We start from the raw sequence: 13999 nt of genomic DNA, 5'->3' as shown, positions 1-13999 counted from the left end.
TGCTCTTTACAGGGAAAATCACTCCCCCCCCCTTCTTTTTGCATCAGATCTTGTGTTTTCTTAGGTTTATCAGATGTAAATAATCCATTTATATTGGAACAAACACCCTGGTTTTCAGCAGCAAACATTGGGTCAGGCTGTCACTGTTGTGGTTAACCAAAAAACAATCCTGTGATGAAGAATTCGCCCTGGCAGAGGTCTGGATCCATATCTGTCAGTTTGTGGTATTTTAACTTACGTGTCTGAGCCAAAGATTGGTCTCCATGATCTGGTTGACCTCATCCTGAAAGAACCAGAAAATCTCTTTAATGAGAGAGTTGTCACACAAACCACCACTGACTTTAATACTGTTTGATGGTTCACATAAACACACACACACACAGATAGTAATAGAATAATCTAGGCCTCAACTACTATTTCAACAAATCCATGGTGAAGGTTCAGACTGATGGAGGTTGAACTGTTCATGTGATCATTTTGGTTTTTTTAGAAATATTTGTTTTAATTTATTGATTTAACATCATCGTTATCATCACACTGGCAGTATGTTGTTTTCATTTCTCTTTCTTGTCCTACTTTTCTTCATCTCGACCTGAACCTTTTCTTCTTCACTTTAATCAAAAGAGGAAAATTTGAAATAACGTCTTTATTTAAAGTCAAATAATAGACTGATCTGAATAATCATAGAACTACATCCATTATTTTTGAGGGGCTAGTGTAAATTGTGACGTAACACTGCCCTCTAGCTGTATTTTCATTTATAGTCTGTCATTTGCTAGAGTTAATTAAACTTTTTATTATCATTCTCTCCAGGAAAATATATCCTACAGCACATCAGAGATGTTCAGTCATTGCACCTGTAAAAACCAATAACTGAACAGAGTATTTCACTCATTTTAGCCGTCACAATCTAAATGTGTACTTTATGAGTACTTTATACATCCCATTAGACTGTAGTGTGTTGATAGAAACCTCAGCAGACTTTATCAGCTCTCAGCTACAATCAGAGTGAAGCCCAGTGACTGTTTGATGACTGTTTGATGACTGTTTGATGACGTATTGATCTTAATGAGCTCAGTGTGAACGCAGACCAAAGACAATGGTGTTTCTCTTAATGTCAGGTGTGGAGCAGAAATAACACTCATCCATCAGCACTATAGAAGCTTCCAGACTTCTACACTGAGAGAATGGGAGCACTTATCTTTATCTTTCATCTTTCTTAGATCCACTCACTCACTACTGCCCCAAGTGAGACCATTGATTGCGTACAAAAGTAAAATAAACTGATCTTTGAGGCAACAGCTCTAACAATATTATTTTGGCCAATTATTATATATTATTGTGGCTGAAATACAATAGCATGGCAAAACATTAAGGGTGGATTGAAAGACATTAAAATTAACCAAAATAATAAAAAACATTTTTTGAAACTTAAGAAAGATCAAAATATCTGTTTTTAAATTTATTTTATTATTATTTAAATATTTTTTGCTGCAGTTGTGCAGAGGAGTGTCTTATAGTTCAAAATCATATTGAAAGTATTTCAGCTTTTATCCATCAACAATGTTGTCAAATGATCAATTTCATGCTTGTTGTTGAGACACCTGACATTTTTTCAATCAATCCTGATTTCTCCTCTGGGATCCGTGGTGTTGATATCCACAGTAGATCTTAGATGTAAGAATTTAACTTACTGTAGGTAGAGAGATCAAAATATCTGTTTTTAAATTTATTTTATTATTATTTAAATATTTTTTGCTGCAGTTGTGCAGAGGAGTGTCTTATAGTTCAAAATCATATTGAAAGTATTTCAGCTTTTATCCATCAACAATGTTGTCAAATGATCAATTTCATGCTTGTTGTTGAGACACCTGACATTTTTTCAATCAATCCTGATTTCTCCTCTGGGATCCGTGGTGTTGATATCCACAGTAGATCTTAGATGTAAGAATTTAACTTACTGTAGGTAGAGACGTAAATTAACTCTCTCTCACCCCCCCACCCCCACCCCACTAACATCTGCCCTCATTGTTATTCTTCACCCTTTTACTCTGCTGCTCATGAATGATTTATTTTTAAGCCATAGATCCATACGCAGGCTAACTGTAGAGCGCAGGGTGAATCTTACTCACCACTTTGACCAACTGAGACATGGACACCTCGAACTGAACGATGACCGGGTCAGACACGTTCTCCACAGGCCGTATGTACTGGTTGTAGCTGGAGAATATGACAGAGAAGAGTCTGTGTTCTCCGTCTGAGCAGGTTCCTCCTGAGTGAGAGCAGAAGATCACACTTCCATCATTGTTTTAGGACAAGAATTTTTTTGACCCACGATGAAAAGGTCCTGCCGTTTAACTGGACTGGCCCGAGAAAAGTACATTTTAAAATACTGCATCCACCAAGGAAGATAATTTTACTGTGGCCGCTGTTCAAACATTCGTTTTTTAAATTGAATGACATTCACTGCTGAACAAACAATAAAAGAAGAAAACATTTACAAATTCATTTCAATTTAATTTATTTTAATTTATAAATTTAATGCAAAAGGTGATTAAAATAGTTATAAATGTCCCACCTGGTAGCAGACGTAGGAAGAAAAGGAAACATGTCATCTGACGGAGACGTAAACTGTGTCTCATCCTGCTTCAGTCGACCAGAGCGGAGTGAAAGGACGCAGCTGAGGGAAGACGAAAGAGAGAGTGAAGTGGGAGTCTGCTGCTGCCCAGAGAGAGAGAGGGAGAGGGAGGGGGTGGGGGTCATTGACAGCAGACACACCAATGCACCCCCCACCTCCCCACTAATGATACGAGGACAGTGTGGTCAGTGGTGTGAAAAGGTCACTTTAACATCAGTATTTATTGACATAATCCGTTTTTTCTCTGTATCTGTTTGTACTTTTAATTCCTATAAATATTAGTATTCATTAAAAACTATAAAGTAAATATATCTGTGCTTAAAAAAACCTGGGATCAAACTTAAATGTAAACACAAAGGATACTACAAATAATTGTTAATTGAAGGACGTCTACAGTAGAATTATACATTTTTTCTATCAGTATCATTAAACTTGAGTCACTGTGTAGTAACGGGTGGATAAGAATACCTGCAAGTGAAGTACTCTGGTGGTCAGCTCTGTAATATATGTGCGGTTCATTTACCTCTGTAGAACCTCTGTGTTGGCACTTTTACCCAACAGTCCTTATCGAACGACTTTACAAGTGCATGACATCACCGACACAAGATGGCAGCACTGGTCTCCAGGAGATTGTGGTTTAGTTTGGTAACTGTGTGGAGGTGAAGGGACACGATGTCGTCCATCTTTATGTTCAAACATTTTCCACTGACCTGAGAACTGTTTACACTCCACCACTTTAAATCATCATAACACATCATAACACAGTGTTTGAGTGTTTGTCTCAGTCAGTGACTCAGAGAGCAGAACTGCCTCGTCAGTTACACCTGAACTAAAACACTTCATTAATGATCCGTCAGCCATCGCTTCGCACTGTTTATTTAAAATGAATGACACAGTGAACACATGGTGAAACCTGAAGTAGTGACTGGAGCAGAGCGGGTCAAGACTTTAACAAGAGGCCGATGAACCAGCACTCCTCACTCTGCACTAATGGTCTTCCCTCGTCTGCACAAATAAGCACTTAACAGAAATCAACCACGGCTCAAATGGGAGTCAGACTAAATAATACACCTGTTACTAATTCATAAATAATTACTTTACTGACATATGATGGTGAAATGTTTTTATTCTTGGTTTATAATCAAACATCACATTTAAACATCATGTCATGGTCTTCATGGTGTTTGAACATGTACTAATTCTTTAGAATGCAGTATTTAATTAATGTTCATCTCACACGAATTATTATTTATTCAACAGGTGTTTGGATTTTATTAATTGTGTTTACACTTTTTGCTCCTGCCATACACACTTGTGCCACATTTGTGCTGCACGTGCGACAGTCTGTCGCTGCTTCTGTCTGTGAAGAACGATTGTCAGATGTTGACGTTCACTTCACTGTAATTTATCTGCTCCAATCACTCAGTGAAATCCATCACATTTGTTGCTGTTTCTTTATATGCGAGGTGTCTCTGAACTGGGCTGCTGGTTGGGAACAATCTGACTCTGGAAGAGAGGCTGCAAGAACAGACCGAGGGTTCCCACCACACACACTATCACAAAGATCCACAGGAACATCCGGTCCACCACCATGGCCACGTACTTCCAGTCTTCAATCACCTGCAAACAATTCAACACAAACCAAGTGGACTGAAAATCTTAACATCGGACACTGCAATGCCTCTATGTAACCACTTGGGGGCAGAGTATGTAACAGTGATGCTGCTCCTCGAATCTAAAACCTAATTTAAAATCCCAGCTCCGTGTCTTACGTCATGAAGTACGGTATGTCCTGTAGTTTAATGAGTTCAGAATCTGGATTGAACTGGAATACAGTTACATCTGTGTTTGGTCACAGTCACGTGACAACCAGACAACAGATAGAGGTGATGGTAAAGACTGGGAACGTGTATTGGATATATATTTGAATTCAATCCCAGTACAAACAAATCTCCATATTAATGTGAGACCTGGAATAATCTGGAATAATCTGGAATAATCTGACCCTGTCCCCTCTCTGGACGGCCTCATCTGTGGTTGCCTCCCCCTGTTTTAGTCATTTGTCACAGACAGATATTGATTTTAAAGGGTCACAGCCACTACTTAAAGTGAGTGGTTTTACATGCAGCACCTGTGAGGTCACACACTGTGGAGTCAATACAAACAAGTGTCCACCTGGGTGGACATGTGACTTCAATGAAGGGATGATTGATGCTGTGATTATTATATAGTTATTGTTGTATGGTTATTATTATAGTTATTATTATATAGTTAATATTATATTAGCTGAGTTCAACGTTAAATACTCAAAGATATGTGATGTGTTTCAGAAATTAAGAACTTTTTTTTAATCTTTTCAGTGAGTTTAGTCATGTGACGTTGATGCTCCAGTCTCAGGAGAGGGATTGATATTTTTATATTATGGTCTGGAGGATGAAGCTGGCCACAGCCAGAGGTCACAGCCAGAGGTCACAGCCAGAGGTCACCTGGGAACAGTCAGGCTTCACTACACAACAAACTGGCTGGTGTGTAGTTCAATGTTGACATTTTATTCCATGAGCTGTTCAAATGTGATAGATTTTTTTTTTCTTTTTGTGAGATTCGAGCAGGACTCTGTGCTCTTGCCTTATAGCAAAAAATGTCACAGGTTCAAACCCTGCAGTAACTGACTGAAGCATTAACACAGTTCAGTAAAGAGCAGTGGGTCAGATTCTAATTGAATGATTACAAAAGTCTCGTTATGTAGGACAATTAAAAAAACAGCATGTAAATTAGACTTGCTTAGTGGTTAAATTATTAATTACAACTGTAAAACTGTTGTAGCTCAGCTTCTTTTTTAGCAGCTTCAGTGAAAAACAACAGCTGTGAAGAGTGTGAAGAGGCTGAGCTGAGTTGAACATTTTTACTATTTGTTCAGATTCCAGATGAAAGAAAGATTAAATGTAAAACCATTAAAACCAGCGTTATGATGCTACATTTGTTAGCACTGGTACTTTAGGGATATTCTTCCTAACGCTAAAATTCTTAACCCCCCCCCAAACAACTCAACTTAATAATAATGTTTATAATAATATAAATGATTTAAATGAGTTTCCATTAAAACCTGCTCATTTCATCAGTAACTATTTCCCCGACAGTGTTTATACATACACTCTGGTCTCCGTCGTCTCCCATCATGTGCTCGGCCACAAACCGGACTCCGTTCACAGCCTCTTGGACGTCGGCAGCCCAGTGTGTGGGGCTCCGAGGGTGGAGGTCTTTGGTGGAGGTGAGACCAGTGTGAAGGTCGTCTGTAGAACGCGGCTCCTCGTTCCTCCTGAAGTGACTGTGACTCATTAAAGGAGCTGTGTTTTTGTGGCCTGGCGTGGAGAAGGCAGAATCAGCGGTGAGCAGAGCAGAAGACGAGGTGTTGATGCCTATTCTGGAGGTCAGTGGGTGGCCTAAACCTAAACTGGTTCTTCCTGCACGTAGACAACGCTGATGTCGAAGCTGCTGACGAGAAGAGTTATTGTGAGGGCGTCTCATGAAGAGTAAGGCCGGCAATTTGACCAGAAATATCAGCTTGACCCAGGGCGGCATGGTGTGGGTGCTGGGAGAGCGGTGGTGCACATTGAGCACACACACACTGGTGATGATGGAGAAGGTAACCAGCACCATGGTAAACATCAGGTACTTGCCAATTAATGGTACGTCCAGTGAAGTTGGAGGAACAATCTTGGAGATCAAAAGCAGAAACACAGTGAGAGCCAGAAGGACGGAGATGCAGAGAGTCATCTTCTCTCCACAGTCTGAAGGCAGGTAGAAGACCAGGATGGCCAGAGAGGTGATCAGGACACAGGGAATAATGAGGTTGATGGTGTAGAACAGGGGCTTCCTCTTGATGATGAAGTCATAGGTCAGATCCACGTAGGTGGGATCCACTGGGCTCACAGTTCGTCTGCCTGGAAGAGCCAGAATATCCCACTCACCACTGGGGGTGAAGTCATCCATGCTGGCCGCCTCCGTTTTTAAGATCAGGTCTATCTCAGTGTGGTCGTATGTCCAGGAGCGGAACTTCAGGGTGCAGTTCTGCTGGTCGAAGGGAAAGTGTTTGACCTCGATCTTACAGGCGCTTTTGTAGATGGCTGGAGGAAGCCAGTTGATGGAACCGTTGAAGAGAACGATGACGTTGGTGAAGACGGTCACTTCGTACGTACCATCAGCACTGACAAAGATAAGACAAAGATGAACGACCTGTCCTATCAACTGTCTGAGGTCATCAGTAGTTCAAAGAAGGTCAGGAAGGTCAGGAAGGTCAGAAAAACCAGGAAGGTCAGGCTAAAAGTCAAAGACTTGTTCAGGTTCTTTACATTTGTTTTTAAGGCAGTAATTCCAGGTTTATAGAACAGACTGTTGTTTATCACCCCGCCCCACACCAACACATTCACAACTAGTACTTCTAGTACTTCTAGTACTTTATTTCTACCAAACTGCTATTCTGTTCAGCAACAGTTTAATTTCCCCACACAGAAAGAAAATAGTTCAAATTAATTTGCCTTACTCTTCTCCTTAGGGGACACGCCCTTCACATTGGGAACCACTGGCATAATGTTAGACCGTTTTGCTCAAAAAACTAAAAAACATATTTAAAGACTTTTTTTTACATAAAAACCAAAGGTGATGCTCACTTGTTGTAGAGGACGATATCCGGCAGCCAGACGTGTCTGGATGGAATACGGAGTTTGTCAATGCCTTCGTACTGTGCTGGGTCCCAGGATAATCTGTAATCCACCCAGTGCTGTGGACATAAAGAGGAACCAGGCTAAAAGTCCGACATCAACTGATTTCTAATTACGTTCTTCATTATGGAGTTCTATTAGTGTACAACTACAGACACCATGGCAACAGGGAGGACTGCTGTTCAGGAGAAGACAAACATGATATAGAACAGACTCACCTGTGTCAGCCAGACGTTTGTGGTCATGATCTGTTCTCTCTCATTCTGAAAATGAAAAGAAACACACAGCCTTGATTTCACTTCACAAACCCATCCACACACACACACACACACACACACACACTATAGATATTACAGCTGTGTCCACTGTAGGTTAAAGCATAAATGTTCTCCACTGGATTTACATTTGTTGTAGCATCGAGGATTATAACATCATGATTATTTATTTATTATTGCACAGTTTCACTGTTATTGTAAAAGTGCAGTATTTCTACCTATCTCTGGTCTGTCACACTCTCTTCTCATGTTACTTGTTCTATATCAACATGTTCTATAGCACAGTCAACACACTGTCTGTGACTAAATACTGACACCGTGGCCAAATGCCAATCACCTACAGGGTTACAACACACAAGCTGATACTGTCAATGTGCTGCTTCATCCTGCGGCTAGGGGGAGCCACTACTGTAAATCTGACTTATCCTCCGTCACTTAGTAAAACAGATTTATGGTCTCGTTTAAGACAATGTGCTGAAGTTTGACCATGTCAGAGGAGGACGTTGACCTCTGACCTCTGACCTCTGACCTCTGGTTGTTCTTACCACACTAATGAGCTGTGCCAGAGACACCTGCAGCTTCACCGTCACTCTCTCTGTCCTGTTGACGGCCGGTCGGATGAGCGGATTGTACCGTTCTTTTCCCAACAACCAGTTCATGAGGCGCTCCTCTGAGTCAGCACTGCTGCCACCTGGTGACACAGTGTTGAACACACACACTAGGAGTTCAGGGTTAGTGTGACGATTGACGATTATAATGTGTGTGTGTGTGTGTGTGTGTCAGTGCAGCTTTCCCACTTCATTGATTGCAAACTGGGGTTAATGGTGTTGAGACAGACATTGGTACTGTGAAGGTGAAGAGGTCACTGCCCCCCCCCCCCCGTTCAATATAACCTGAGATTATAATGAAGTTGTTCAAAACTGTAAAAGTTTACATGGTGTTTCTCATTATTCCTTCACTTCTGATGTCATGACATTTGGTTTTAATAATAAAAATAATTATTTTTATTAAATAACTTACTTTATAGTTCATATACGTGGAGCACAGTTTTACTTCACTGTTTTTTAATGCTGACTTTACTCCATACATTAAACTTCTATGTATGTTTCTGTCTTACACTAAGTCATATTTGCCCAGTGACACTAAATACTTACTTTGTAAACTGTAGTATTATGAGAATCTGTTGTATTTGTCAGAAAACCATGATGTAAAAGTCTGTCTGTCTGCTCTCCTGTCTGTTTCTCTGGGCTTCATTAGTTTCATCACACTCACCTGTCATTACCTGTGCGTTAGTCTCACTGGTCTCACCTGGTCTCACCTGGTATAAATACACCCCCCCCTCCCAGTCTTTCTCAGGTCAGTGTTGTCTGTTGTTGTTCCTACGTCATTGAGATCATCTGTTCTGTGATTTTATACTACAATAATATTACAGTACTAGAATACTACAGTACTAGAATACTACATTACCTTTCTGATTTCACTGGTTCTCAACATTGAGATATTGTTTCCAACAACACTGTCCAGAAAGATAGACAAATGGAAAGACAAATGGAAAGGAGCAAAAATGTTTGCAATTCTGGTTCATGGAATGGAGGCCAGATTTGGTGGTAATTCATTTAATTTCTATTATATTTAAATGAATATATATATATATATATATATATAGTCAACTTGACCTTCAATTTCAACATGGTACAGAAACATACATATATACCGTATATATGTATATATATATGTGTGTGTGTGTGTCTGTGTTTGGAGCGTTTTCAGTACATGACGTCTTTTACTATTATTAGCGAGTGTACCAACTTCTCTGGGCTGTGACATCCAAAATACAAATGTTTCATATTTCAGAATGCTGTTTTGTAAGTTTACATTGAAATCGTCTTTTTTTTTTTTTTACTGTTCAATGTTTTCACCCTTATCTTCTAATATTCATTCATATCTATGGTTTTTAAAGCAGTGACTGTAAAAACCCCTGACTCTCAGTGAAGTGAGGCGCTAACGTTCCACTTTGAGACAAAGAAAAAATGTTCTTCTCAGCCCTGAAACGGATTATTCTGAATAAATTCAAGGCAGAATCAACTGATTTAAAGCCAGAGAGCAGCGAATAGATACAAAGAAAGATCCACTCACACTGAGCCATGGAGAAGAAGTAAACGAGGATGGACAGAACCCGACTCATTTTTCTGGAACCATCTGCTCCGCAGCAGTTCAACTCGAACATACCGAACTGTGGGAGCTCAGAGTCTGAACACTTGGCCAGTAAAGTGTTCCAGCATCACTGCTCTGTCCCAGAGAAATCCGCTGCATGAAAAACATCGAACCTCTTTCCTGGGACAGCGCGCAGTGAATGAGCAGCCGTGGCGCACAGTTCTCCGCGTCCTCATGCAAAGTCCTGCGTCCAGGACCTGCGTCCAGGACCTGCGTCCAGCCTCTGATCAGTGACTGGGAGTTCACCACAGCAGCTCAGTGCTGGATGGATGGATTCAGTAATGGTGGCTCAGCCGCTTGTGTTTCCCACAAGGAAACAAACAGATTAATGCATATTTTAAAAGGGCATTTTTCTGCCTGATTGATTTGGCTCTGAATATGAAAGGAGTGACGTCACCGCAGTGATGGGTGTTGAAACTTTTCATAACTATGTTTTAATTTTCCTACTTAAGGCAAACTGCTGCCTGAGGAAGGAAATGCTTTTTTTTTGTTTTTGTTTTTGTATGCTGCTCCAACATCCATGTTTTTGTGTCCCTGTGATACCCGTCCCTGACTGGTCTCTGTCCCAGTTGCTGAGGCTGCATCAGTACACTGTACAGTGACTCCTTAAACCAAATAATGTTCTATCCATTCAAACAGTAGCATTTAGGAATATTAATGACATTTTCTAACGGTTCAACCTCTACATGTTTTTAATTCTGAACATAAAGGTGTCAGATATTTCCTCTGACCTTTGTTCCAGTCCACATCCACGTTCTCAACAGGATCTAATTCTTGACCTCCAGCAGACATTTTCCAGCTGCTGGGGGGAGGGGGGTGCACACATGAGAGGACAATAAATCTTTCCTGGGTCATGTGTGCAGTCAGAGTAGCAGCAGTGTAATCTAAGAGGAGCAGATTTACAGTCACTTCACTGTTTAAAGGTTCATTATAATGAGCAGTAACAGCAGTGTGTCAGACCAAGGACCATTAAGTTCAGGTCAAAACCAGACTCTTTTGGTCAAATGTTGACTTATTTATCATCAAGTTTAGGTGTGGGTTTTTATGGACATTTTTGTTAAATAATAAAAAAATCTAAATCAATTGCAATCCCATAAATCACTGTGCTGAAGTGTGTGTTTCTTCTTTATTGCCAACTGCTAAAATTTGCATTTGGATCAATTTATTGAAAAGGTGTCAAAGCCTGGACATCTGTGTTAAAATGGACATCGACAATCAATGGTCAAATATTTTAGTTATCTGTGAAAACATTGTTTCTTAACAAATACTGTCCATCTTGTTTCCCAATAAATGAAAATAAACATTTTGCAGACCCTAGACTTAGCAAAGAAAACAGGCCATTTTCACAGAGGTAAACAACATAATGTTGTTTGGATAAATTTCTCCATATGTCGTTGCACATAATCTCACACCGAATACGTGATTGGACCAAAGCTTCATTAATCAAGAAGAACTTTATTTACCGAAGTATAAACAGGTTTATTTAATGAAGGGAAATTGATGCCAATGTCTTCAGGCATTTAACCTGCTTGATTTTATACAGTTAAAATCTCAATAAAATTTGATTTATTTTTAATTAGAAGAAGAGTGATCAAACAATAAGAGCTGAGTAATTAAATGAAAATATACTTGTTGCCATAGTTACGCCGACATGGCAGCTTTGACAGTTAACTTGTTGATGCACCGTCGGATGTAAAAAGCACGAGTGTGAGACGTTTTCCTGTGTGGCAGGAGGAGAAATGGCTAATCAAAGAATTGCTGTTGTTGCAGTACCATGTTGCACAACCACAATCCTGTTCTGTGAGGCAAATATATCAAGTGGGCAGTTCATTACCTGGAGTGCTTGGCTTGAGTACCAGTGTGTCTCAGCCTCGTGTGAAAAGTATTGATTACCAACCACACACTTCCTGTACAGTGATCAACCACTCTCATTGGTCAGTTGGTCAGTTAGTTGAATATTAATTCTTATTATCAGAAATCCTACATGTTGATTTGAATGAATGTGAAACCCTGTCTGCAGTATGTTTTCCTGTAAACACTGAGGTGTGAGGCCTTACATTAGAGTTGACAGGTGACCTGTGTTCAGCTGTGGTTTGTGTCTGAGTCACTGACAGTGTGAGCAGGTTCTCTGTAGTACACACACACACCCTGGTTTCTATATTTAATTAAAGGTAAAGTACTGCATACATTTGTAAATATTTAGTAAAACAACACAATTGTCTTCAATTCTTCCCTCTCCACTAAAAGGGAAAAGAAATTCACTGTTCCAGATATTAGACTTTACTACAAGGTCAGCAGAAGACTTTATCTCAGAGTTCCAGATCTCTGTTAGGTCAGACAGGCGGTCAGCAGTAGATGGTCTGTGGACAAGACAGATTAGATGTACTCTGTGTCTCAGTGACGGACCGAAAGGTTAAATCACTCCTGAGATCCTGAGTGTCCAAACCTCCTACAGCAGGAGCGATGGAGATGAATGGAGTTGTGTGAAGACGTTAATATGACCTCCTGAAAGTGCTCCACAGCCGAGCGAGGGCCATAAACCTCACCTGTCTGGATGGATTGGTCTGAGCCGTCGTCTGATTTCCTGTTTTAGTCTGAGCTCTGATTTAGAGGCGGCCTTCAGCTAATGTCGAGGGTCAAGGATCTAATCAGAGCTTTTCACCAGTGGAGTCTATGAATGAGTGAAGCAGAGCTGACTCAGACGGTGGACACTCCAGGGATGACATACAGTGTTGTTGGGAAGAACATACTCCTGTTTCTCCAACAGGGTTCCTTGTTTTCCTGCTTATCCACATAAATCGAATAAGGACTAAAATACACTCTGAAATGAAGACATTGTTTATGAAAAGCCATGAGTAAAACTCCAGTTTATCTACAGCCTAAACACAAGATAAACAGTTTGAACAAATCAAATAAACATGACATGTCATCCTGTATTTATCCCTAGATCATAGATATAGATCAGCTTGTACCTTTACAGATACATTATATACAGCAATTGATTACTTCTAAAACTGTGTCTTTCAGCGATTTCCTACAAATGTCTTCTTCTTCGTGGTGCAGAGCGATATGATTATGATGAAACTCCAGAGGTGTTGGACCTTTGCAGCTATAACCGTCCTCATGGGACTCATGGAGTAAGAGCAGTGAGGTCCAATCAATGATTGATGCTGGACGTGGAAATGACCACCTGGACTGGACCAGGAGTTTTATTACAACCCTCGACCCAGAGGGACCATTCATCTAGACTTGGTCCATGATGGAAGAACCTCAGATTATCAGACTACAGGGGTTTGAGTTTAGAAAAACCAAAATGGCAGCATGTGCTTGTGTCAGAGATGTTCCTCCTACAGTGGCTTGAAACATGAGGATGATGTTCTGTAATCATGGAGAGACTTGGAGTTCTGTTCATGTTGTCTTCAGTGGGCCTTCATGAAATGGTGTTTCTAGCACATCAATCTGGAAAAGGATTTTATGGCAGGCCCACAGAGAGTGAAAGAGAGAGAGAGAGAGAGAGAGAGAGCACATAGTATCTGTCAGTCGTGGTCGACCATGGTGGACTAGTACAGACCTGGTCACTGATGAGTTTTAAATCCCTGTGTTTGTAATACTAGATGTGGCTCTATTGGTTTTTATTGGTTCAATGTTGTACATTTGTCCCTGATTATGTTGCTGTGATTGAATTCTGAGGCTGTTTGACCAACTCTCCAAGGAGAAACATGGAGAGAATAAACACCGTGTGTCATGTGTTTGGTTCTTCAGAGACCACAGCTGGTTGGACGTCACAGAGATCTGGTTCCAGGTTCAGACGGTTCAGAAGTGATTGATTTGCAGCATGTCTGTCTGGACTGGCTGTTCATGAAAGCAGGTGCAGATTAGCTGAAATCAAAGACCATCAGACCAAAGGTCTCCTACTAAACTGTTCACCTCATCCAGCAAATTAATAAATGACTGAAATTAATTAAATTTACCGTGCCCTCCCTGTGTTAGCTCTGCGCCCCATAGATTGGACCTACCTCCCCCTTTTGGACCAACTGTGTTAAATAAAGTTCAGTTTAAACCATTTGTCTGTAAAATAAAAGTTCCAAACAGAAGATTTAACTGTATTTCCGTGAACAAATCAAAGTTTCTGACAAAGTTTTGCAGGTTGTGGA

At 40.4% G+C, this 13999-nt stretch overlaps 1 protein-coding gene across 1 annotated transcript; it reads right to left on the bottom strand.

The window, feature by feature from the left end:
• Positions 1-3921: 3921 nt before the first annotated feature.
• Positions 3922-11072, bottom strand: chrnb4 (cholinergic receptor, nicotinic, beta 4 (neuronal)). Its single transcript, XM_008310943.3, has 6 exons — positions 9768-11072; positions 8177-8322; positions 7575-7619; positions 7306-7415; positions 5789-6842; positions 3922-4258 (listed from the first exon to the last, which is right to left on the bottom strand). The coding sequence occupies exons 1-6, from the start codon at positions 9856-9858 to the stop codon at positions 4094-4096; spliced, it is 1611 nt and encodes a 536-aa protein (XP_008309165.1). The 5' UTR covers positions 9859-11072; the 3' UTR covers positions 3922-4093.
• Positions 11073-13999: the final 2927 nt, after the last annotated feature.

The sequence above is a fragment of the Cynoglossus semilaevis genome, chromosome 5 (genome assembly GCF_000523025.1).
Source record: "Cynoglossus semilaevis isolate Cse_v1.0 chromosome 5, Cse_v1.0, whole genome shotgun sequence".
NCBI classification, from domain to species: Eukaryota; Metazoa; Chordata; class Actinopteri; order Pleuronectiformes; family Cynoglossidae; genus Cynoglossus; species Cynoglossus semilaevis.
Note: the sequence above shows the minus strand (reverse complement) of the source record. Positions and strands in the feature narration are given on the sequence as shown.

Bases quoted from the DNA above. Each gene is read 5' to 3' on its own strand.
- chrnb4 (XM_008310943.3), bottom strand. From the start codon at position 9,858: ATGTTCGAGTTGAACTGCTGCGGAGCAGATGGTTCCAGAAAAATGAGT. The intron at 7,620-8,176 runs GTAAGAACAACC...TTTCATTTTCAG, and splicing joins TGGCACAGCTCATTAGTGTG to AATGAGAGAGAACAGATCAT. The intron at 6,843-7,305 runs GTGAGCATCACC...TATCTTTGTCAG, and splicing joins GATATCGTCCTCTACAACAA to TGCTGATGGTACGTACGAAG.